The sequence below is a fragment of the Phasianus colchicus genome, chromosome 40, assembly GCF_987193195.1.
Source record: "Phasianus colchicus chromosome 40, bPhaCol1.hap1.1, whole genome shotgun sequence".
Taxonomy (NCBI): Eukaryota; Metazoa; Chordata; class Aves; order Galliformes; family Phasianidae; genus Phasianus; species Phasianus colchicus.
The window spans coordinates 1,474,681-1,499,562 of NC_143475.1; the positions used below are offsets into that span (position 1 = coordinate 1,474,681).

Genomic DNA, 24,882 nt, shown 5'->3' on the forward strand with positions numbered 1-24,882 from the left:
GGTGTCATGGCTGCCGACAAAGTATCATGGCCGCCGAGGTGGTGCCATGGCTGCCGACGAAGTATCATGGCTGCCAAGGTGGTGTGATGGCCGCCGAGGTGGTGTCATGGCTGCCAACGAGCTGTCATGGCTGCCGAGGTGGTGTCATGGTTGCCAATGAGGTGTCATGGCCTCCGACCTGGTGTCATGGCTGCCAAGGCAGTGTCATGGCTGCCAATGAGGCGGTATCATGGCTGCCAACGAGGTATCATGGCTGCCAACGAGGTATCATGGCTGACAAGGCGGTGTCATGGCCGACATGGTGGTGTCATGGCTGCCAACAAGGTATCATGGCCGACGAGGCGGTGTCATGGCTACCGAGGCGGTGTCGTGGCTGCCAACAAAGTGTCATGGCCAACGAGGTGGTGTCATGGCCGACAGGGTGGTGTCATGGCTGCCAAGGAGGCGGTGTCATGGCCGACACGGTGGTGTCATGGCTGCCAAGAAGGTATCATGGCCAATGAGGCGGTATCATGGCTGCCAACGAGGTGGTGTCATGGCTACCAAGGCGGTGTCATGGCTGCCAACAAGGTGTCATGGCCGACGAGATGGTGTCATGGCTGCCAACGAGGCGGTGTCATGGCTACCGAGGCGGTATCATGGCTGCCAACAAGGTGTCATGGCCGACGAGATGGTGTCATGGCTGCCAACGAGGCGGTGTCATGGCTACCGAGGCGGTATCATGGCTGCCAACAAGGTGTAATGGCCAACGAGGCGGTGTCATGGCCGACACGGCAGTGTCATGGCTGCCAAGGAGGCGGTGTCATGGCTGCCAAGGAGGTATCATGGCCAACGAGGCGGTATCATGGCCGACACGGCGGTGTGATGGCGGCCAAGGAGGCGGTGTCATGGCTGCCAACAAGGTGTCATGGCCGCCAAGGTGGTGGTGTCATGGCTGCCAAGGAGGTGGTGTGATGGCTGCCAAGGAGGCGGTGTCATGGCTGCCAACGAAGTCTACTAGCCAACGAGGCGGTGACATGGCTGCCAAGGAGGCGGTGTCATGGCCGACGTGGCGGTGTCATGGCTGCCAACAAGGTCTCAACCGCCGCCATGACGTCACCGCCGCCATACGACCACCGCCATGACGTCACCAACACCGTATGACCACCGCCATGATGCTGTCGCTGCCCTACAACCGCCATGATGTCACCACCGCCATATGATCACCGCCATGACGTCACCACCGCCATACGACCACCACGATGTCACCATTGCCCATATGACCACCGCCATGATGTCACCACCGCCATACGACCACCGCCATGACGTCACCACCGCCATACGACCACCACGATGTCACCACGGCCATACGACCACCGCCATGATGTCACCACCGCCATATGACCACCATGATGTCACCATCACCATACGGCCACCACACAACCGCCATGATGTCACCACCGCCACACAACCACCATGATGTCACCACCACAATCCGACCACCGCCATGATGTCACCACCGCCACACAACCACCACGATGTCACCATTGCCATACAACCACCGCCATGACGTCACCACCGCCATATGACCACCATGATGTCACCACCACAATCCGACCACCGCCATGACGTCACCGCTGCCACACAACCGCCATGTCACCACCGCCATACGACCACCACGATGTCACCACCGCCACACAACCACCGCCATGACGTCACCGCCGCCACACAACTGCCATGATGTCACCACCGCCATATGACCACCATGATGTCACCATCACCATACGACCACCACGATGCCACGGCCACCACACAACCGCCATGATGTCACCACCGCCACACAACCACCATGATGTCACCACCACAATCCGACCACCGCCATGATGTCACCACCGCCACACAACCACCACGATGTCACCATTGCCATACAACCACCGCCATGACGTCACCACCGCCATATGACCACCATGATGTCACCACCACAATCCAACCACCGCCATGACGTCACCGCTGCCACACAACCGCCATGTCACCACCGCCATACGACCACCACGATGTCACCACCGCCACACAACCACCGCCATGACGTCACCGCCGCCACACAACTGCCATGATGTCACCACCGCCATATGACCACCATGATGTCACCACCACAATCCGACCACCGCCATGATGTCACCACCGCCACACAACCACCACGATGTCACCATTGCCATACGACCACCACCATGACGTCACCACCGCCATATGACCACCATGATGTCACCACCACAATCCGACCACCGCCATGACATCACCGCTGCCACACAACCGCCATGACATCACCACCACCATACGACCACCATGATGTCACCACCACAATCCGACCACCGCCACCACGTCGTCGCCGCTGCCCCACGACCGCCGCCATGACGCCACGGCCGCCATGACACCATGGCCGCCATGATGACGTCACCACCACCATACGACCTCCATGATGTCACCACCACAATCTGACCACCGCCACCAAGTCGTCACCGCTGCCCCACGACCGCCGCCATGACGCCACGGCCGCCATGACACCACGGCCGCCATGACACCACGGCCGCCATGATGACGTCACCACCGCCACCATACGACCTCAATGATGTCACCACCACAATCCGACCACCGCCACCACGTCGTCGCCGCTGCCCCACGACCTCCGCCATGACGCCACGGCCGCCATGACACCACGGCCACCATGACACCACGGCCGCCATGATGACGTCACCACCGCCACCATACGACCTCAATGATGTCACCACCACAATCCGACCACCGCCACCACGTCGTCGCCGCTGCCCCACGACCTCCGCCATGACGCCACGGCCGCCATGACACCACGGCCGCCATGACACCACGGCCGCCATGATGACGTCACCACCACCACCATACGACCACCATGATGTCACCACCACAATCCAACCACCACCACCACGTCGTCGCCGCTGCCCCACGACCGCTGCCATGACGCCACGGCCGCCATGACACCACGGCCGCCATGATGACGTCACCACCGCCACCATACGACCTCAATGATGTCACCACCACAATCCGACCACCGCCACCACGTCGTCGCTGCTGCCCCACGACCTCCGCCATGACGCCACGGCCGCCATGACACCACGGCCACCATGACACCACGGCCGCCATGACACCACGGCCGCCATGACGCCGTCAGTTGAGCGTGCCGCGGCAGCTGTCGGTGCGGCAGAGGCAGGGGATCTTGGTGTCCTCGATGGGGAACTTGTAGTCGTAGGTGATCTCCTCGTTGACGCCGATGGGCTGCTTGGAGTAGATGACGATTTTCTTCTGCGCCTCCAGCGTGATCACCTTGGCGTAGCAGTTGGGCTGGGAGGGGGGAGATGGGCGACGTTTTGGGGGGGACAGAAATGGGGGACGTTTTGGGGGGGACAGAAATGGGGGATGTTTTGGGGGGGACAGAAATGGGGGACGTTTTGGGGGGGAGAGGGAAATGGGGGACATTTTGGGGGACAGTCGGGGGGGAGAGAAATGGGGGGGCATTTTGGGGAGGAGAGAGAAATGGGGGACGTTTTGGGGGGGATGGAAATGGGGGATGTTTTGGGGGGACAGAAATGGGGGACGATTTGGGGGGGAGAAAAATGGGGGACATTTTGGGGGGGAGGGAAATGGGGGATGTTTTGGGGGGGAGAGGGAAATGGGGGACATTTTGGGGGACGGTCGGGGGGGAGAGAAATGGGGGATGTTTTGGGGGGGAGGGAAATGGGGGGCATTTTGGGGGGGAGAGAAATGCGGGATGTTTCGGGGGGCAAAAAATGGGGGACATTTTGGGGGGAGAGAAATGGGGGACGTTTTGGGGGGGCAGAGAAATGGGGGGCATTTGGGGGGGAGAGAAATGGGGGATGTTTTGGGGGGGAGAGAAATGGGGGATGTTTTGGGGGGGGAGAGAAATGGGGGATGTTTTGGGGGGGACAGAAATGGGGGATGTTTTGGGGGGGGAGGGAAATGGGGGGCATTTTGGGGGGGAGAGAAATGTGGGATGTTTCGGGGGGCAAAAAATGGGGGACATTTTGGGGGGAGAGAAATGGGGGACGTTTTGGGGGGGCAGAGAAATGGGGGGCATTTGGGGGGGAGAGAAATGGGGGATGTTTTGGGGGGGAGAGAAATGGGGGATGTTTTGGGGGGGGAGAGAAATGGGGGACGTTTTGGGGGGGGCAATTGGAGGGGAGAAAAATGGGGGATATTTTGGGGGGGAGAGAAATGGGGGATATTTTGGGGGGGCATTGAAATGGGGGGCATTTTGGGGGGGGGGGACATGGGGGATGTTTTGGGGGTGCAGAGAAATGAGGGACATTTTGGGGGGGGAGAGAAATGGAGGATGTTTTGGGGGGGAGGGAAATGGGGGGCATTTTGGGGGGTGGTCGGGGGGATTTGGGGCGATTTGGGGGCAGTTGGGGCAATTTGGGGGCAGTCTGGGAGAGGTCGGGGGCAATTTGGGGGCACTTGGGGACACATGGGGGCACTTGGGGACAAACTGGGGGCACTTGGGGACGATTGGGGGCAATCTGGGGAAGTTGGGGGCAGTTGGGGACACATTAGGGGCAGCTGGACACAGGGGGGGCAGTTGGGGGGCGATTGGGGGCAATCTGGGGGCAGTGGGGGGCAGTTGGGGACACATTGGGGGCAGTTGGGGGCAATTTGGGGAAGTTGGGGCAATTTGGGGGCAATTTGGGGGCAGTGGGGAGCAGTTGGGGACACATTGGGGGCAGTTGGGGGCAATTTGGGGAAGTTGGGGCAATTTGGGGACAAACTGGGGGCAGTGGGGGGCAGTTGGGGACACATTGGGGGCAGTTGGGGGCAATTTGGGGAAGTTGGGGCAATTTGGCGACAAACTGGGGGCAGTTGTGGGCAATTTGGGGACAAATCTGGGGTCACCCCATGGGGACACTTTGGGGTCACCATGGGGTCCCTTTGGGGTCCCTTTTGGGGTCCTCTTGGGGACACTTAGGGGTCCCTTTGGGGACACTTTGGGGTCCCTTCAGGGTCCCTTTGGGGTCACATCGGGGTCATCATGGGGTCACATCGGGGTCATCATAGGGTCAGGTCAGGGTGACTTTGGGGTCCCTTTGGGGTCACATTGGGGACACTTTGGGATCACTTTGGGGTCACCTTGAGGACACATCAGGGTCCCTTTGGGGTCACTTTAGGGCCACCCTGGTGTCACTTTGGGGTCGCCATGGAGACACTTTGAGGCCCCTTTGGGGTCACATCAGGGTCATCATGGGGTCACTTCGGGGTCACTTTGGGGTCCCCTTGGGGACACTTTGGGGTCCCTTTGGGGTCACCATGGGGACACACCAGGGTCCCTTTGGGGTCCTTTTGGGGACACTTCGGGGTCACATCAGGGTTACTTTGGGGTCAGGTCGAGGTCCCTTTGGGGTCACATCGGGGTCACCTTGGGGACACATTGGGGTCACTTTGGGGTCACATCGGGGTCCCTTTGGGGACACTTCGGGGTCCCTTTGGGGACACATCAGGGTCATCATGGGGTCACTTCGGGGTCACTTTGGGGTCCCTTTGGGGACACTTTGGGGACACCATGGGGACACTTTAGGGTCCCTTTGGGGGTCCATTTAGGGTCACTTTGGGGTCACCATGAGGACACATCGGGGTCCCTTTGGGGTCAGTTTGGGGACACTTTGGGGACACTTTGGGGTCACATTGGGGTCACCATGGGGTCACTTCGGAGTCACCATGAGGACACATTGGAGTCCCTTTGGGGTCACATCCGGGTCATCATGGGGTCAGGACGGGGTCCCTTTGGGGTCCCTTTGGGGTCCCTTTGGGGTCACATCGGGGTGACTTTGGGGTCCCTTTTGGGGATACTTTGGGGACACTTTGGGGTCACCATGGGGACACTTTGGGGTCCCTTTTGGGGTCACCATGGGGACACTTCGGGGTCCCTTCGGGGTCACTTTGGGGTCCCTTTTGGGGTCATCATGGGTTCCCTTTGGGGTCACATCGGGGTCCCTTTGGGGTCACATCGGGGTCCCTTTGGGGTCCCTTTGGGGTCACATTGGGGTCAGGACGGGGTCCCTTTGGGGTCACATCGGGGTCACTTTGGGGTCACATCGGGGTGACTTTGGGGTCCCTTTTGGGGATACTTTGGGGACACTTTGGGGTCACCATGGGGACACTTTGGGATCCCTTTGGGATCACATCGGGGTCATCATGGGGTCAGTTCGGGGTCCCTTTGGGGTCCCTTTGGGGTCAGGACGGGGTCCCTTTGGGGTCACATCGGGGTCACTTTGGGGCCCCTTTTGGGGTCACCATGGGGACACTTCGGGGTCCCTTCGGGGTCACTTTGGGGTCCCTTTTGGGGTCATCATGGGGTCAGGTCAGGGTCCCTTTGGGGTCACATCGGGGTCAGGTTGGTGTCTCTTTGGGGTCAGGTTGGGGTCCCTTTGGGGTCACATTGGGGTCAGGTTGGGGTCCCTTTGGGGTCACATCGGGGTCAGGACGGGGTCCCTTTGGGGTCAGGTTGGTGTCTCTTTGGGGTCAGGTTGGGGTCCCTTTGGGGTCACATTGGGGTCAGGTCGGGGTCCCTTTGGGGTCACATCGGGGTCCCTTTGGGGTCACATTGGGGTCAGGTTGGGGTCCCTTTGGGGTCACATTGGGGTCAGGTTGGTGTCTCTTTGGGGTCAGGACGGGGTCCCTTTGGGGTCAGGTTGGGGTCAGGTTGGTGTCTCTTTGGGGTCAGGACGGGGTCCCTTTAGGGTCACATTGGGGTCAGGTCGGGGTCCCTTTAGGGTCACATTGGGGTCAGGACGGGGTCCCTTTGGGGTCAGGTTGGTGTCTCTTTGGGGTCAGGTTGGGGTCCCTTTGGGGTCACATTGGGGTCAGGTCGGGGTCCCTTTGGGGTCACATTGGGGTCAGGACGGGGTCCCTTTGGGGTCAGGTTGGTGTCTCTTCGGGGTCAGGTTGGGGTCCCTTTGGGGTCACATTGGGGTCAGGTTGGGGTCCCTTTGGGGTCACATTGGGGTCAGGTTGGTGTCTCTTTGGGGTCAGGACGGGGTCCCTTTGGGGTCAGGTTGGGGTCAGGTTGGTGTCTCTTTGGGGTCAGGACGGGGTCCCTTTAGGGTCACATTGGGGTCAGGTCGGGGTCCCTTTGGGGTGACATCGGGGTCACTCTGGGGTCACTCTGGGGTGACTTTGGGGTGCTCACCGTGCAGCAGTGGTTGATGAACCGCGCCAGGTTGCCGCATTTGGTGGCGTCGATGATGGTGTCGTGGTCGACCCGGAACAGGTAACTGCTGCCGATGCCCTGCTGCGCGTAGCGCTTCTCACGCATGTCTGCCACCACCTGCACGGGATTTGGGGGGCTTAGTGGGGATTTGGGGGGCTTTAGGGGGATCTAGGGGGGATTTGGGGTTCCTATGGGGGTCTAGGGGGGATTTGGGGGGCTCTAGGGGGGCTCTGTGGGGTATCAGGGGTCTGTGCTGGGCATGGTGCTTCTCACGCATGTCTGCCACCACCTGCGCGGGATTTGGGGGGCTTAGGGGGGATTTGGGGGGCTTTAGGGGGATCTAGGGGGGATTTGGGGTTCCTATGGGGGTCTAGGGGGGATTTGGGGGGCTCTAGGGGGGTCTAGGGGGGATTTGGGGGGCTCTAGGGGGGCTCTGTGGGGTATCAGGGGTCTGTGCTGGGCATGGTGCTTCTCACGCATGTCTGCCACCACCTGCGCGGGATTTGGGGGGCTTAGGGGGGATTTGGGGGGCTTTAGGGGGATCTAGGGGGGATTTGGGGTTCCTATGGGGTTCTATGGGGGATCTATAGGGTATCTGGGGGTTCTCTGGGGTCTGTGCTGGGCGTAGCGCTTCTCACGCATGTCTGCCACCACCTGCGTGGGATTTGGGGGGCTTAGGGGGGATTTGGGGCTCTTAAGGGGATCTACGGGGGATTTGGGGTTCCTATGGGGGTCTAGGGGGGATTTGGGGGGCTCTAGGGGGGCTCTGTGGGGTATCAGGGGTCTGTGCTGGGCATGGTGCTTCTCACGCATGTCTGCCACCACCTGCGGGGCATTTGGGGTTCTTAGGGGGGATTTGGGGCTCTTAGGGGGCTTTAGGGGGATCTAGGGGGGATTTGAGGGGTTCTAGGGGGGTCTTAGGGGGGATTTGGGGGGTTCTAGGGGGAGTTCTATGGGGTATCTGGGGTCTGTGCTGGTCATGGTGCTTCTCATGCATGTCTGCCACCACCTGCGCGGGATTTCGGGTTCTTAGGGGGGATCTGGGGCTCTTAGGGGGATTTGGGGGGCTTTAGGGGGATCTAGAGGGGATTTGAGGGGTTCTAGGGGGCACTTGGGGGGGTTCTAGGGGGAGTTCTATGGGATATCTGGGGTGTGTGCTGGGCATGGTGCTTCTCACGCATGTCTGCCACCACCTGCACGGGATTTGGGGGGCTTAGTGGGGATTTGGGGGGCTTTAGGGGGATCTAGGGGGGATTTGGGGTTCCTATGGGGGTCTAGGGGGGATTTGGGGGGCTCTAGGGGGGTCTAGGGGGGATTTGGGGGGCTCTAGGGGGGCTCTGTGGGGTATCAGGGGTCTGTGCTGGGCATGGTGCTTCTCACGCATGTCTGCCACCACCTGCGGGGCATTTGGGGGGCTTAGGGGGGATTTGGGGGGCTTTAGGGGGATCTAGGGGGGATTTGGGGTTCCTATGGGGTTCTAGGGGGGATCTATAGGGTATCTGGGGGTTCTCTGGGGTCTGTGCTGGGCGTAGCGCTTCTCACGCATGTCTGCCACCACCTGCGCGGGATTTGGGGTTCTTAGGGGCTTCTAGGGGGGATTTGGGCTTCCTATGGGGCTCTATGGGGAGTTTGGGGTTCCTATGGGGCTCTATGGGGGATTTGGGGTTCCTATGGGGGTCTAGGGGGGATTTGGGGGGCTCTAGGGGGGCTCTGTGGGGTATCTGGGGGCTGTGCTGGGCGTAGCGCTTCTCACGCATGTCTGCCACCACCTGCGCGGGATTTGGGGGGCTTAGGGGGGATTTGGGGCTCTTAGGGGGGATCTAGGAGGGATTTGTGGGCTTCTAGGGGGGGTCTATGGGGTATCGGGGCTCTGTGCTGGGCGTAGCGCTTCTCACGCATGTCTGCCACCACCTGCGGGGCATTTGGGGTTCTTAGGGGGGATTTGGGGCTCTTAGGGGGCTTTAGGGGGATCTAGGGGGGATTTGAGGGGTTCTAGGGGGGTCTTAGGGGGGATTTGGGGGGTTCTAGGGGGAGTTCTATGGGGTATCTGGGGTCTGTGCTGGTCATGGTGCTTCTCACGCATGTCTGCCACCACCTGCACGGGATTGCGGGTTCTTAGGGGGTTTTGGGCTCTTAGGGGGGATTTGGGGGGCTTTAGGGGGATCTAGGGGGGATTTGAGGGGTTCTAGGGGGGTTCTATGGGGTATCAGGGGTCTGTGCTGGGCGTAGCGCTTCTCACGCACGTCTACCACCACCTGCGGGGCATTTGGGGTTCTTAGGGGGGATTTGGGGCTCTTAGGGGGATCGAGGGGGGATTTGAGAGGTTCTAGGGGGGTCTTAGGGGGGATTTGGGGGGTTCTAGGGGGAGTTCTATGGGGTATCTGGGGTCTGTGCTGGGCATGGTGCTTCTCACGCATGTCTGCCACCACCTGCGCGGGATTTGGGGGGCTTAGGGGGGATTTGGGGGGCTTTAGGGGGATCTAGGGGGGATTTGGGGTTCCTATGGGGTTCTATGGGGTATCTGGGGGTTCTCTGGGGTCTGTGCTGGGCGTAGCGTTTCTCACACACGTCTGCCACCACCTGTGGGGCATTTGGGGTTCTTAGGGGGAACTTGGGGGGCTTTATGGGGACCTAGGGGGACTTGGGGGGTTCTAGGGGGGGTCTATGAGGTATCTGGGGGTCCTCTGGGGTCCCTGTAGGGCATGGTGCTTCTCACGCATGTCTGCCACCACCTGCGGGGCATTTGGGGTTCTTAGGGGGAATTTGGGGCTCTTAGGGGGCTTTAGGGGGATCTAGGGGGGATTTGAGGGGTTCTAGGGGGGACTTGGGGGGGTTCTAGGGGGAGTTCTATGGGATATCTGGGGTGTGTGCTGGGCATGGTGCTTCTCACGCATGTCTGCCACCACCTGTGGGGGATTTGGGGGGCTTAGATGGGATTTGGGGCTCTTAGGGGGATCTAGGAGGGATTTGGGGGCTTCTAGGGGGGGTCTGTGGGATATCGGGGCTCTGTGCTGGGCGTAGCGCTTCTCACGCATGTCTGCCACCACCTGCGGGGCATTTGGGGTTCTTAGGGGGGATTTGGGGCTCTTAGGGGGCTTTAGGGGGATCTAGGGGGGATTTGAGGGGTTCTAGGGGGGTCTTAGGGGGGATTTGGGGGGTTCTAGGGGGAGTTCTATGGGGTATCTGGGGTCTGTGCTGGCCATGGTGCTTCTCATGCATGTCTGCCACCACCTGCGCGGGATTTCGGGTTCTTAGGGGGGATCTGGGGCTCTTAGGGGGATTTGGGGGGCTTTAGGGGGATCTAGGGGGGATTTGGGGGGTTCTAGGGGGGTCTTAGGGGGGACTTGGGGGGTTCTAGGGGGAGTTCTATGGGGTATCTGGGGTCTGTGCTGGCCATGGTGCTTCTCATGCATGTCTGCCACCACCTGCGCGGGATTTCGGGTTCTTAGGGGGGATTTGGGGCTCTTAGGGGGGATTTGGGGGGCTTTAGGGGGATCTAGGGGGGACTTGAGGGGTTCTAGGGGGGGTCTATGGGGTATCTGGGGTCTGTGCTGGGCATGGAGCTTCTCACAGACGTCTGCCCCCACCTGTGGGGGATTTGGGGGGCTTAGATGGGATTTGGGGCTCCTAGGGGGGATTTGGGCTTCCTATGGAGCTCTACGGGGGATATGGGGTTCCTATGGAGCTCTATAGGGGATTTGGGGGGCTCTAGGGGGGCTCTGTGGGGTATCGGGGGTCTGTGCTGGGCATGGAGCTTCTCACGCACGTCTGCCACCACCTGCATGGGATTTGGGGTTCTTAGGGGCTTCTAGGGGGGATTTGGGGTTCCTATGGGGTTCTTAGGGGGTATTTGGGCTTCCTATGGGGCTCTACGGGGGATTTGGGGTTCCTATGGGGGATCTATGGGGTATCTGGGTGTTCTCTGGGGTCTGTGGGGCATTCTGGGATTTATGGGGTTTTTATGGGGTTTTTGGGGCTGACCTGGCGGATGTTCTGCCCCACGTACTCGATGACCATGGGGCTGTGTGGGGCATTATGGGATTTATGGGGTTTTTATGGGTTTTGGGGCTGACCTGGCGGATGTTCTGCCCCACGTACTCCATGACCATGGGGCTGTGTGGGGCATTATGGGATTTATGGGGTTTTTATGGGTTTTGGGGCTGACCTGGCGGATGTTCTGCCCCACGTACTCGATGACCATGGGGCTGTGTGGGGCATTATGGGATTTATGGGGTTTTTATGGGTTTTGGGGCTGACCTGGCGGATGTTCTGCCCCACGTACTCGATGACCATGGGGCTGTGTGGGGCATTATGGGATTTATGGGGTTTTTATGGGTTTTGGGGCTGACCTGGCGGATGTTCTGCCCCACGTACTCCATGACCATGGGGCTGTGTGGGGCATTATGGGATTTATGGGGTTTTTATGGGTTTTGGGGCTGACCTGGCGGATGTTCTGCCCCACGTACTCCATGACCATGGGGCTGTGTGGGGCATTATGGGATTTATGGGGTTTTTATGGGTTTTGGGGCTGACCTGGCGGATGTTCTGCCCCACGTACTCGATGACCATGGGGCTGTGTGGGGCATTATGGGATTTATGGGGTTTTTATGGGTTTTGGGGCTGACCTGGCGGATGTTCTGCCCCACGTACTCGATGACCATGGGGCTGTGTGGGGCATTATGGGATTTATGGGGTTTTTATGGGTTTTGGGGCTGACCTGGCGGATGTTCTGCCCCACGTACTCCATGACCATGGGGCTGTGTGGGGCATTATGGGATTTATGGGGTTTTTATGGGTTTTGGGGCTGACCTGGCGGATGTTCTGCCCCACGTACTCGATGACCATGGGGCTGTGTGGGGCATTATGGGATTTATGGGGTTTTTATGGGGTTTTTGGGGCTGACCTGGCGGATGTTCTGCCCCACGTACTCCATGACCATGGGGCTGTGTGGGGCATTATGGGATTTATGGGGTTTTTATGGGTTTTGGGGCTGACCTGGCGGATGTTCTGCCCCACGTACTCGATGACCATGGGGCTGTGTGGGGCATTATGGGATTTATGGGGTTTTTATGGGGTTTGGGGCTGACCTGGCGGATGTTCTGCCCCACGTACTCCATGACCATGGGGCTGTGTGGGGCATTATGGGATTTATGGGGTTTTTATGGGGTTTTTGGGGCTGACCTGGCGGATGTTCTGCCCCACGTACTCGATGACCATGGGGCTGTGTGGGGCATTATGGGATTTATGGGGTTTTTATGGGTTTTGGGGCTGACCTGGCGGATGTTCTGCCCCACGTACTCGATGACCATGGGGCTGTGTGGGGCATTATGGGATTTATGGGGTTTTTATGGGTTTTGGGGCTGACCTGGCGGATGTTCTGCCCCACGTACTCGATGACCATGGGGCTGTGTGGGGCATTATGGGATTTATGGGGTTTTTATGGGTTTTGGGGCTGACCTGGCGGATGTTCTGCCCCACGTACTCCATGACCATGGGGCTGTGTGGGGCATTATGGGATTTATGGGGTTTTTATGGGTTGTAGGGCTGACCTGGCGGATGTTCTGCCCCACGTACTCGATGACCATGGGGCTGTGTGGGGCATTCTGGGATTTATGGGGTTTTTATGGGTTTTGGGGCTGACCTGGCGGATGTTCTGCCCCACGTACTCGATGACCATGGGGCTGTGTGGGGCATTATGGGATTTATGGGGTTTTTATGGGTTTTGGGGCTGACCTGGCGGATGTTCTGCCCCACGTACTCGATGACCATGGGGCTGTGTGGGGCATTATGGGATTTATGGGGTTTTTATGGGTTTTGGGGCTGACCTGGCGGATGTTCTGCCCCACGTACTCGATGACCATGGGGCTGTGTGGGGCATTATGGGATTTATGGGGTTTTTATGGGTTTTGGGGCTGACCTGGCGGATGTTCTGCCCCACGTACTCGATGACCATGGGGCTGTGTGGGGCATTATGGGATTTATGGGGTTTTTATGGGTTTTGGGGCTGACCTGGCGGATGTTCTGCCCCACGTACTCCATGACCATGGGGCTGTGTGGGGCATTATGGGATTTATGGGGTTTTTATGGGTTGTAGGGCTGACCTGGCGGATGTTCTGCCCCACGTACTCGATGACCATGGGGCTGTGTGGGGCATTATGGGATTTATGGGGTTTTTATGGGTTTTGGGGCTGACCTGGCGGATGTTCTGCCCCACGTACTCGATGACCATCTCGTCGGCAGCGATTGGCTCCATGGCAAACAGCCCCCATTCGTGGATTCGGCTCCGACCGAACCTCAGCCGCTTCTTACGGAACTGGAGGGGGGGGGGGGGAAGCATATAGGGCGCTTATGGGGCGCTTATAGGGCGTTTATGGGGCACAGTTAGGGCACACAGACAGGGCACACATAGGGCACACAGACAGGGCAGATATGGGGCACATATGGGGCACACATAGGGCACACCGATGGCATACGTAGGTCAGACGTAGGGCACGCATAGGACATATATGGGGCACATATAGGGTCCTTATGGGGCGCTTATAGGGCATTTATGGGGCACATTTAGGGCACACAGACAGGGCACGTATGGGGCACATGTAGGGTACACAGACAGGGCAGATATGGGGCACATATGGGGCACAGTTAGGGCACATCTATGGCATACGTAGGTCAGACGTAGGGCACGTATAGGACATATATGGGGCACATATAGGGCACGCATGGGGTGGTTATAGGGCATATATAGGGCACATTTAGGGCACACAGACAGGGCATGCATAGGGCACGTATGGGGCACATATAGGGCACATACAGGGCAATCGTAGGGCACAGATGGGGCACATATAGAGCACATATGGGGCACACATACAGGGCACGCATGGGGCACACATACAGGGCACGCATGGGGCACACACGAGGCACACGTGGGGCACGCATACAGGGCACGCATGGGGCATATATGGGGCACATATGGGGCACACATGAGGCACGCATACAGGGCACACATATGGCACACATGCACATATAGGGCACACATATAGGGCACACATCGGGCACACATACAGGTCATGCATGGGGCACATATGGGTCATGCATATAGGGCACACATGGGGCACACATACAGGTCATGCATGGGGCACATATGGGGCACACATATAGGGCACACATGGGGCACACATACAGGGCACACATAGGGCATATATGGGGCACATATGGGGCACACACGAGGCACACATATAGGGCACACATATAGGGCACACATATAGGGCACACATATAGGGCACACATGGGGCACAGGAGGAGGACACACGGACACACGAGGACACACAGACACAGGAGGAGGACACACGGCCACAGGAGTCGGACACACAGACACACAAGGACACACAGCCACAGAAGGAGAACAGACAGACACACGAGGAGGACAGATGGACACGCGAGGAGGACACACGAGGACACACAGACACAGCAGTTGGACACACAGACACACAAGGACACGCGAGGAGGACACAGACACAGGAGGACACAGGAGTCGGACACACGGCCACAGGAGGAGGACAGACGGACACGCGAGGACACACGGCAACAGGAGTGGGACACACGGCCACAGGAGTCAGACAGACACACAAGGACACACGGCCACAGGAGGAGGACAGATGGACACGCGAGGAGGACACACGAGGACACACAGACACAGCAGTTGGACACACAGACACACAAGGACACGCGAGGAGGACACAGACACAGGAGGACACAGGAGTCGGACACACGGCCACAGGAGGAGGACAGACGGACACGCGAGGACACACGGCAACAGGAGTGGGACACACGGCCACAGGAGTCAGACAGACACACAAGGACACACGGCCACAGGAGGAGGACAGATGGACACGTGAGGAGGACACACGAGGACACACAGACACAGGAGTTGGACACACAGACACACAAGGACACACGAGGAGGACAGACGGCCACACGAGGAGGACACACAGACACACAAGGACACACGAGGAGGACACAGACACAGACACAGGAGGACACAGGAGTCGGACACACGGCCACAGGAAGAGGACAGACGGACACACGAGGAGGACAGACGGCCACAGGAGGAGGACAGACGGACACACGAGGAGGACAGACGGCCACACGGCCCCACCTTGAGCTGGTTGAGTTTGAGCAGCTCGCTGTCCAGCAGCGCGGCGGAGCCGATGGCGCTGAGCAGCCGGCGCTGCTCCGAGCGGCGCTCCGACAGAACGCGGTTGGGGCCCTGCGGGACGGGGGGCGTCAGGGACATTGAGGGACGTTTGGGGACAGGGGGGGGACATTGAGGGACGTTTGGGGACAGGGGGGGGACATTGAGGGACGTTTGGGGTCAGTGGGGGACAGTGGGGGACAGATGGGACATTGAGGGACGTTTGGGGACAGGGGGGGACATTGAGGGACGTTTGGGGACAGGTTGGGGGCAGGTTGGGGTCGGGGGGGTCATTGAGGGACGTTTGGGGATGACTGGGGGCAGGTTGGGGTCGGGGGGGGACACTGAGGGACGTTTGGGGACAGGTTGGGGGCAGGGGGGGACATTGAGGGACGTCTGGGGACGGCTGGGGACAGGTTGGGGTCGGGGGGGGACATTGAGGGACATTTGGGGACGGGGGGGATGTTTGGGGTCAGTGGGGGACAGATGGGACATTGAGGGACGTTTGGGGATGGCTGGGGGCAGGGGGGGACATTGAGGGACGTTTGGGGACAGGTTGGGGACAGGGGGGGACATTGAGGGACGTTTGGGGATGGCTGGGGGCAGGGGGGGACATTGAGGGACGTTTGGGGACAGGTTGGGGACAGGGGGGACATTGAGGGACGTTTGGGGATGGCTGGGGGCAGGGGGGACATTGAGGGACGTTTGGGGACAGCTGGGGGCAGGTTGGGGTCGGGGGGGACATTGAGGGATGTTTGGGGACAGGTTGGGGGCAGGGGGGGACATTGAGGGACGTTTGGGGACAGGTTGGGGATGGGGAGGGACATTGAGGGACGTTTGGGGACAGCTGGGGGCAGGTTGGGGTCGGGGGGGGACATTGAGGGACGTTTGGGGACAGCTGGGGGCAGGTTGGGGTCGGGGGGGGACATTGAGGGATGTTTGGGGACGGGGGGGGACATTGAGGGACGTTTGGGGACAGCTGGGGGCAGGTTGGGGTCGGGGGGGGACATTGAGGGATGTTTGGGGACGGGGGGGGGACATTGAGGGACGTTTGGGGACAGCTGGGGGCAGGTTGGGGTCGGGGGGGGACATTGAGGGATGTTTGGGGACGGGGGGGGGACATTGAGGGACGTTTGGGGACAGCTGGGGGCAGGTTGGGGTCGGGGGGGGACATTGAGGGACGTTTGGGGACAGCTGGGGGCAGGTTGGGGGCGGGGGGGACATTGAGGGATGTTTGGGGACAGCTGGGGGCAGGTTGGGGTCGGGGGGGACATTGAGGGACGTTTGGGGACAGCTGGGGGCAGGTTGGGGTCGGGGGGGACATTGAGGGATGTTTGGGGACAGGTTGGGGGCAGGGGGGGACATTGAGGGACGTTTGGGGACAGGTTGGGGACGGGGAGGGACATTGAGGGACGTTTGGGGACAGCTGGGGGCAGGTTGGGGTCAGGGGGGGACATTGAGGGACGTTTGGGGACAGCTGGGGGCAGGGGGGGGACACTGAGGGATGTTTGGGGACAGGGGGGGATGTTTGGGGTCAGTGGGGGACAGTGGGGGACAGACGGGACATCGAGGGACGTTTGGGGACAGCTGGGGGCAGTTTGGGTTTGGGGGGGGACATTGAGGGACGTCTGGGGACAGGTTGGGGGCAGGGAGGGACATTGAGGGACGTTTGGGGACAGCTGGGGGCAGGGGGGACATTGGGGGACATTTTGGGGTCAGTGGGGACATTGGGGGTCGGTGGGGACAGTTTGGGGTCAGTGGGGACATCTGGGGACAGTTTGGGGTCAGTGGGGGACATTGGGGGAGAGTTTGGGGTCAGGGGGGACATTGGAGGTCGGTGGGGACATCTGGGGACAGGGGGGCATTGGGGGACAGTTTGGGGTCAGTGGGGGACATTGGGGGACGTCTGGGGTCAGTGGGGACATTTGGGGACAGCTGGGGTCAGTGGGGACATTTTGGGGTCTGTGGGGACATTTGGGGACATTCTGGGGTCAGTGGGGGACACTGGGGATAGTTTGGGGTCAGTGGGGGACATTTGGGGTCATTGGGGGATAGCTGGGGACATTTGGGGACAGTTTGGAATCAGTGGGGACATTGAGGGACGTTTGGAGTCAGTGGGGACATTTGGGGACAGGGGGGACATTGGGGGTCAGTGGGGGACAGTTTGGACTGATTCATAGCAGATTTTGGGGCCGATTTTGGTCTGATTTGGGACAGATTTGGGGGCTGATTTTGGTCTGATTTGGGACAGATTTTGGGGCTGATTTTGGACTGATTTGGGACAGATTTTGGGGCCAATTTTGGTCTGATTTGGGACAGATTTTGGGGCCGATTTTGGTCTGATTTGGGACAGATTTTGGGGCTGATTTTGGACTGATTTGGGACAGATTTTGGGGCCGATTTTGGTCCGATTTGGGACAGATTTAGGGGCCAATTTTGGTCTGATTTGGGACAGACCTTGGGGCCATTTGGGGACAGATTTTGGACTGATGCGGGGCAGATTTTGGGGGCAGATCTTGGGGCCATTTTGGGGGCAGATCTTGGGGCTGGTTTTGGTCTGATTCAGAACAGATTTGGGGATCGATTTTGGTCTGATTCGGGGCCGATTTTGGGGCAGATTTTGGGGTGGATTTTGGTCTGACTTGGGACAGATATTGGGTCCAATTTTGGTCTGATTTTGGGGCCGATTTCGGGGCCATTTTGGGGTGGATTTTGGTCTGATTTGAGACCGATTTTGGGGCGGATTTTGGTCTGATTCGGGACAGATTTGGGGGCCGATTTTGGTCTGATTTGGGACAGACCTTGGGGCCATTTGGGGGCCGATTTTGGTCTGATTCAGGACAGATTTCAGGGCTGATTTCGGTCTGATTTGGGGCCAATTTTGGGGCCATTTGGGGACGGATTTTGGACTGATGCGGGGCAGATTTTGGGGGCAGATCTTGGGGCTGGTTTTGGTCTGATTCGGAACAGATTTGGGGGCCGATTTTGGTCTGATTTGGGGCCGATTTTGGGGCAGATTTTGGGGCGGATTTTGGTCTGACTTGGGACAGATATTGGGTCCAATTTTGGTCTGATTTTGGGGCCGATTTCGGGGCCATTTTGGGGTGGATTTTGGTCTGATTCGAGACCGATTTTGGGGCGGATTTTGGTCTGATTTGAGACCGATTTTGGGGTGGATTTTGGTCTGATTCGAGACCGATTTTGGGGCAGATTTTGGTCCGATTTGGGACAGATTTTGGGGCGGATTTTGGTCCGATTTGGGACAGATTTTGGGGCCATTTTGGTCTGATTCGGGGCCGATTTGGGGGCTGTTTTGGGGTGGATTTTGGTCTGATTCAGGACAGATTTTGTGGCTGATTTTGGGGCCGATTTTGGTCTGATACGGGGCTGATTTTGGGGTGGATTTTGGACTGATTCGGAGCAGACTTTGGGGCCGATTTTGGGGCCGATTTTGGAGCAGATTTTGGTCTGATTTGGGCCCAGTTTTGGGGTGGATTTTGGTCTGATTCAGGACCGATTTCGGGGCCATTTTGGGGCGGATTTTGGTCTGATCCGGGGCCATTTTGGGGCGGATTTTGGTCTGATTTGGGACCAATTTTGGGGTGGATTTTGGTCTGATTCGGGACAGATATTGGGGCAGATTTTGGTCTGATTCAGAGCCGATTTTGGGCTGATTTTGGTCTGATTCGGGACCGATTTTGGGGCTGATTTGGGGGCCGATTTTGTTCTGACTCGGGACAGATTTGGGGTCCGGTTTTGGGTCCGTTTTGGGGCGGATTTTGGTCTGATTCGGGCCCGATTTTGGGGTGGATTTTGTTCTGACTTGGGACAGATTCGGGGCCAATTTTGGACTGATTCAGGACTGATTTGGGGGCCATTTTGAGTCCGATTTTGGTCTGATTCAGAGCCGATTTTGGGGCCGATTTTGGTCTGATTCGGGACCGATTTTGGGGCCATTTTGGGGTGGATTTTGCTCTGATTCAGAGCCAATTTTGGGTCCGATTTTGGACTGATTCTGGACTGATTTCGGGGCCATTTTGGGGCAGATTTTGTTCTGACTCGGGACAGATTCAGGGTCCGATTTCGGGGCCATTTTGGGGCGGATTTTGGTCTGATTCGGGCCCGATTTTGGGGCGGATTTTGTTCCGACTCGGGACAGATTCGGGGTCCGATTTTGGGTCTGTTTTGGGGCGGATTTTGGTCTGATTCAGACCCAATTTTGGGGCGGATTTTGGTCTGACTGGGGACAGATTCGGGACCGATTTTGGGTCCGTTTTGGGGCGGATTTTGGTCTGATTCAGGCCCGATTTGGGGGCGGATTTTGGTCTGATTCGGGCCCGATTTTGGGGCCATTTTGGGGCGGATTTTGGTCTGATTCGGGCCCAATTTTGGGGCCATTTTGGGGCTGATTTTGGTCTGATTCAGGACCGATTTCGGGCCCGATTTTGGGGCGGATTTTGTTCCGACCCGGGACAGATTCGGGGTCCGCTTTTGGGTCAGTTTTGGGGCGGATTTTGGTCTGATTCAGGCCCGATTTTGGGGCGGATTTTGGTCTGATTCGGGCCCAATTTTGGGGCGGATTTTGTTCTGACTTGGGACAGATTCGGGGTCCAATTTTGGGTCCGTTTTGGGGCGGATTTTGGCCTGATTCGGGCCCGATTTTGGTCTGATTCGGGCCCGATTTTGGGGCGGATTTTGTTCCGACTCAGGACAGATTCGGGGTCCGATTTTGGGTCCGTTTTGGGGCGGATTTTGGCCTGATTCGGGCCCGATTTTGGGGCTGATTTTGGTCTGACTCGGGACAGATTCAGGGTCCGCTTTTGGGTCCGTTTTGGGGCGGATTTTGGTCTGATTCGGGACAGATTCGGGGTCCGATTTTGGGTCCGTTTTGGGGCGGATTTTGGTCTGATTCGGGACCGATTTTGGGGCCATTTTGGGGCGGATTTTGGTCTGATTCGGGCCCGATTTTGAGGCCATTTTGGGGCAGATTTTGGCCTGATTCGGGCCGGATTTTGGGGCGGATTTTGTTCCGACTCGGGACAGATTCAGGGTCCGATTTTGGGTCCCTTTTGGGGTGGATTTTGGCCTGATTCGGGCCCGATTTTGGGTCCATTTTGGGGCGGATTTTGGTCTGATTTGGGTCCGATTTTGGGTCCGTTTTGGGGTGGTTGTGGGCAGATTCTTGTACCTGTGTGTCGGGCCCGTCGGGGTCCGGAGGCGGCGCAGGACAGGGGTGCAGGTAGCGAGCCTTCTCCCTGCGGCTGATGGGGTAGAAGCCCTCGCTGCGCGCGCTGCCGGTGCGGTGCTCACGGCTCTCGGCGCAGCGCCGGCGCCGGGGGCTGCGGGTCCGGGTCAGTGCCAACGTTAAGGAGGTGTACGGGGGGGGGACGGGACCCCAAAGCACAACAGCCCACAACGCTGGGACCCCAAAGCCCAGAAATCCCAAAGCCCAGAGCCCTGGGACCCCAAAGCACACAGTGCTGGGACCCTAAAACCAAGAGTCCTGGAACCCCAAAGCCCAGAGCCCTGGGACCCCAAAGCACAAAGTGCTGGGACCCCAAAGTCCGACATCCCACAACGCTGGGACCCCAAAGCCCAGAACCCTGTGACCCCAAAACCCAGAGCCCTGGAACCCCAAAGCCCAGAGCACTGGGACCCGAAAGCCCAGAGCCCTGGGACCCTAAAACCAAGAGCCCTGGAACCCCAAAGCCCAGAGCCCTGGGACCCCAAAGTCCAACATCCCACAACGCTGGGACCCCAAAGCCCAGAACCCTGGAATCTCAAAGCCCAGAGCCCTGGGACCCCAAAGCACAAAGTGCTGGGACCCTAAAACCAAGAGCCCTGGAACCCCAAAGCACAACATCCCACAATGCTGGCAACATCCCACAGTGCTGGGAACCCAAAGCCCAGAACCCTATGACCCCAAAACCCAGAGCACTGAGACCCCAAAGCCCAGAGCCCTCGGACCCCAAAGCACACAGGGCTGAGACCCCAAAGCCTGACATCCCACAGTGCTGGGACCCCAAAGCCCAGAACCCTGTGACCCCAAAACCCAGAGCCCTGGAACCCCAAAGCCCAGAGCCCTGGGACCCCAAAGCACACAGTGCTGGGACCCTAAAACCAAGAGCCCTGGAACCCCAAAGCCCAGAACCCTGGGACCCCAAAGTCCAACATCCCACAACGCTGGGACCCCAAAGCCCAGAACCCTGGAATCTCAAAGCCCAGAGCCCTGGGACCCCAAAGCACAAAGTGCTGGGACCCTAAAACCAAGAGCCCTGGAACCCCAAAGCACAACATCCCACAATGCTGGCAACATCCCACAGTGCTGGGACCCCAAAGCCCAGAACCCTATGACCCCAAAACCCAGAGCACTGGGACCCCAAAGCCCAGAGCCCTGGGACCCCAAAGCACACAGGGCTGGGACCCCAAAGCCCAACATCCCACAACGCTGGCACCCCAAAGCCCAGAACCTTGTGACCCCAAACCCAGAGCCCTGGAACCCCAAAGCCCAGAACCCTGGGACCCCAAAGCACACAGGGCTGGGACCCCAAAGCCCAACATCCCACAACGCTGGCACCCCAAAGCCCAGAACCTTGTGACCCCAAACCCAGAGACCTGGAACCCCAAAGCCCAGAACCCTGGGACCCCAAAGCACACAGGGCTGGGACCCCAAAGCCCAGAGCCCTTGGACCCCAAAGCACACAGGGCTGGGACCCCAAAGCCCAAGATCCCACAACGCTGGGACCCCAAAGCCCAGAGCCCTGGAATCCCAAAGCACACAGGGCTGGGACCCCAAAGCCCAGAGCCCTTGGACCCCAAAGCACACAGGGCTGGGACCCCAAAGCCCAAGATCCCACAACGCTGGGACCCCAAAGCCCAGAGCCCTGGAATCCCAAAGCACACAGGGCTGGGACCCCAAAGCCCAGAGCCCTCGGACCCCAAAGCACACAGGGCTGGGACCCCAAAGCCCAACATCCCACAATGCTGGGACCCCAAAGCCCAGAACCCTGTGACCCCAAAACCCAGAGCCCTTGGACCCCAAAGCACACAGTGCTGGGACCCCAAAGCCCAGAGCCCTCGGACCCCAAAACCCAGAGCCCTGGGACCCCAAAGCACACAGTGCTGGGACCCCAAAGCCCAGAGCCCTCGGACCCCAAAGCACACAGGGCTGGGACCCCAAAGCCCAAGATCCCACAACGCTGGAACCCCAAAGCCCAGAGCCCTGGAATCTCAAAGCCCAGAACCCTGGGACCCCAAAGTCCAACATCCCACAACGCTGGGAACCCAAAGCCCAGAGTTCTGTGACTCCACAGCACACAGGGCTGGGACCCCAAAACTCAGAGCACTGGGACCCTAAAGGACACAGGGCTGAGACCCCAAAGCCCAACATCCCACAACGCTGGGACCCCAAAGCCCAGAACCCTGGGACCCCAAAGCCCAGAGTCCCCAAACCCCCTTGCTACAACCCCAGGACCCCTCCCCACACCCCCAAAACCCCTTCCCATGACCCTGAGACCCCTCCCCACACCCCCAAAACCCCTTCTTACGCCCCCAGGACCCTTCCCACCAACCCAAAACCGCTTCCTATGACCCCAGGACTCCTCCCACCATCCCAAGACCCCTCCCCATGATCTCTAGACCCCTCCCACACCCCCAAAACCCCTTCCTACGCCCCCAGGACCCCCCCCACACCCCCAAAACCCCTTCCTACAACCCCAGGACCCCTCCCCATGACCTCTAAACTCCTCCCACCACCCCAAGACCCTTCCTACAACCCCAGGACCCCTCCCACCACCCCAAGACCCCTCCCCATGACCTCTAGACCCCTCCCACCACCCCAAAGCCCCTTCCTACGCCCCCAGGACCCCCCCCCACACCACCAAAACCCCTTCCTACGACCCCAGGACCCCTCCCACCACCCCAAGACCCCTCCCATCACCCCAAGACCCCTCCCCATGACCTCTAGACCCCTCCCACACCCCCAAAACCCCTTCCTATGCCCCCAGGACCCCCCCCACACCCCCAAAACCCCTTCCTACGCCCCCAAGATCCCTCCCCATGACCTCTAGACCCCTCCCACCACCCCAAAGCCCCTTCTTACACCCCTAGGACCCCTCCCCACAACCCCAAACTCCCTTCCTACGCCCCCAAGACCCCTCCCCACACCCCCAAAACCCCTTCCTATGCCCCCAGGACCCCTCCCACCACCCCAAAACCCCTTCCCATGACCCTGAGACCCCTCCCCACACCCCCAAAACCCCTTCTTACGCCCCCAGGACCCCTCCCACCACCCCAAAACCGCTTCCTATGATTCCAGGACCCCTCCCACCACCCCAAAACCCCTTCTTATGCCCCCAGGACCCCTCCCACCACCCCAAAACCCCTTCTTACGACCCCAGGACCCCTCCCACCACCCCAAAACCGCTTCCTATGATTCCAGGACCCCTCCCACCACCCCAAAACCACTTCCTACGCCCCCAGGACCCCTCCCACCACCCCAGACCCCCCTTCCTATGCCCCCAGGACCCCTCCCCCACCACCCCAAACCCCCTTCTTACACCCCCAGGACCCCTCCCCCGCTCCCCCAGCCCCCCCCCCCCCAATCCCCGACCCCTTTTTCCCCCGAAAGGATATCAGTGTGATGCACCCAGTGGGTGTCGTTGAGCCAGTGGGTGCCGCTGTCCTCCTGCAGCAGCCTCTGGTAGGTGATCTGCAGGAACCTCATGTCCTCGGCGTCCAGCCCCGCGCTCCAGATGTCGTAGAGGATGGTCATCTGCTCGAATTCGCTGCGGGGGGGGAACGACAACGCCGGGGGGGGGACGGGAGACCTGGGATGACCCGGATGAATCCCACGGGGTCGCAACCATCGTCGTTTCGACCCCCCTTCCGCGTCTTCTTCGTCGTCGTCTTCGTCACCTTCTTCTCCTTCTTCCTCTCCGGCGCTGCTGCTGCTGCTGCTGCTGCTGCTCTCGTCGTCTTCCTCCTCATCCTCATCCTCGCTGGAGGAGGCGGTGGGGGCGGGGGGGGGCCGGTGGCGTTTGCGGCGACGTTGGGGTGCTTGGTGGTGGTGGTGTTGTGATGGTGGGGGTCCCGGGGGGGGTAACGGGGGGGTGGGTAACAAGGAGCCGGCGCTTTGAGCTTCGTGCCCCCCCACCCCCACCAGCTCTTCGGGGGCTTCCAGCACCTCGGGTGCCTCCAGACGTGGTGTTTCTACTACGGCTGTAGGGGGGGGCGGGGGGGGACGGGCGGCGTAGTTGTGCTCCCTCCATAACGGGGAGACCCCCCCCCCGCCTTCCTCGTCTTCGTCACCGACCCCTTCGTCTTCCTCTTCGTCTTCCTCTTCATCCTCCGTCGCGTCGTCCCCCCCCCTCGTTAAGGCGATGGCGGCCAACACGGCCAAGTCCCCCCCCCCACCACCACCACCACCTCCCCCCCCCCCCAACTCCGACAATCGAACCCGAAT

The 24,882-nt window shown here is 59.6% G+C and overlaps 3 protein-coding genes across 3 annotated transcripts in view; 1 reads left to right on the forward strand and 2 right to left on the reverse strand.

Annotated features, from left to right (window-relative positions):
• On the forward strand, positions 1-954 carry LOC149913231 (uncharacterized). The gene has a single exon (XM_090130327.1). It carries the CDS (start codon positions 127-129, stop codon positions 952-954), a length of 828 nt encoding a protein of 275 aa, XP_089986453.1. The 5' UTR covers positions 1-126.
• Positions 955-2,309: 1,355 nt separating this feature from the next.
• SETD1A (SET domain containing 1A, histone lysine methyltransferase) overlaps positions 2,310-24,882 on the reverse strand; it is a 51,016-nt gene continuing 28,443 nt past the window's right edge. The window contains 6 exon segments of the mRNA XM_090130328.1: positions 2,310-3,351; positions 7,208-7,345; positions 13,422-13,541; positions 15,384-15,494; positions 20,608-20,774; positions 24,054-24,861. Of these exon segments, the coding sequence (XP_089986454.1) occupies positions 3,178-3,351; positions 7,208-7,345; positions 13,422-13,541; positions 15,384-15,494; positions 20,608-20,774; positions 24,054-24,861 (1,518 nt within the window). The 3' untranslated portion in view covers positions 2,310-3,177.
• LOC149913232 (uncharacterized) lies at positions 14,252-15,378 on the reverse strand (the record flags this gene model as incomplete). Its single annotated transcript, XM_090130316.1, has 1 exon — positions 14,252-15,378. A coding segment is annotated over one exon (1,026 nt), but the record flags the coding sequence as incomplete, so codon positions are not given.

Bases quoted from the DNA above. Each gene is read 5' to 3' on its own strand.
- LOC149913231 (XM_090130327.1), top strand. From the start codon at position 127: ATGGCTGCCGAGGTGGTGTCATGGTTGCCAATGAGGTGTCATGGCCTC.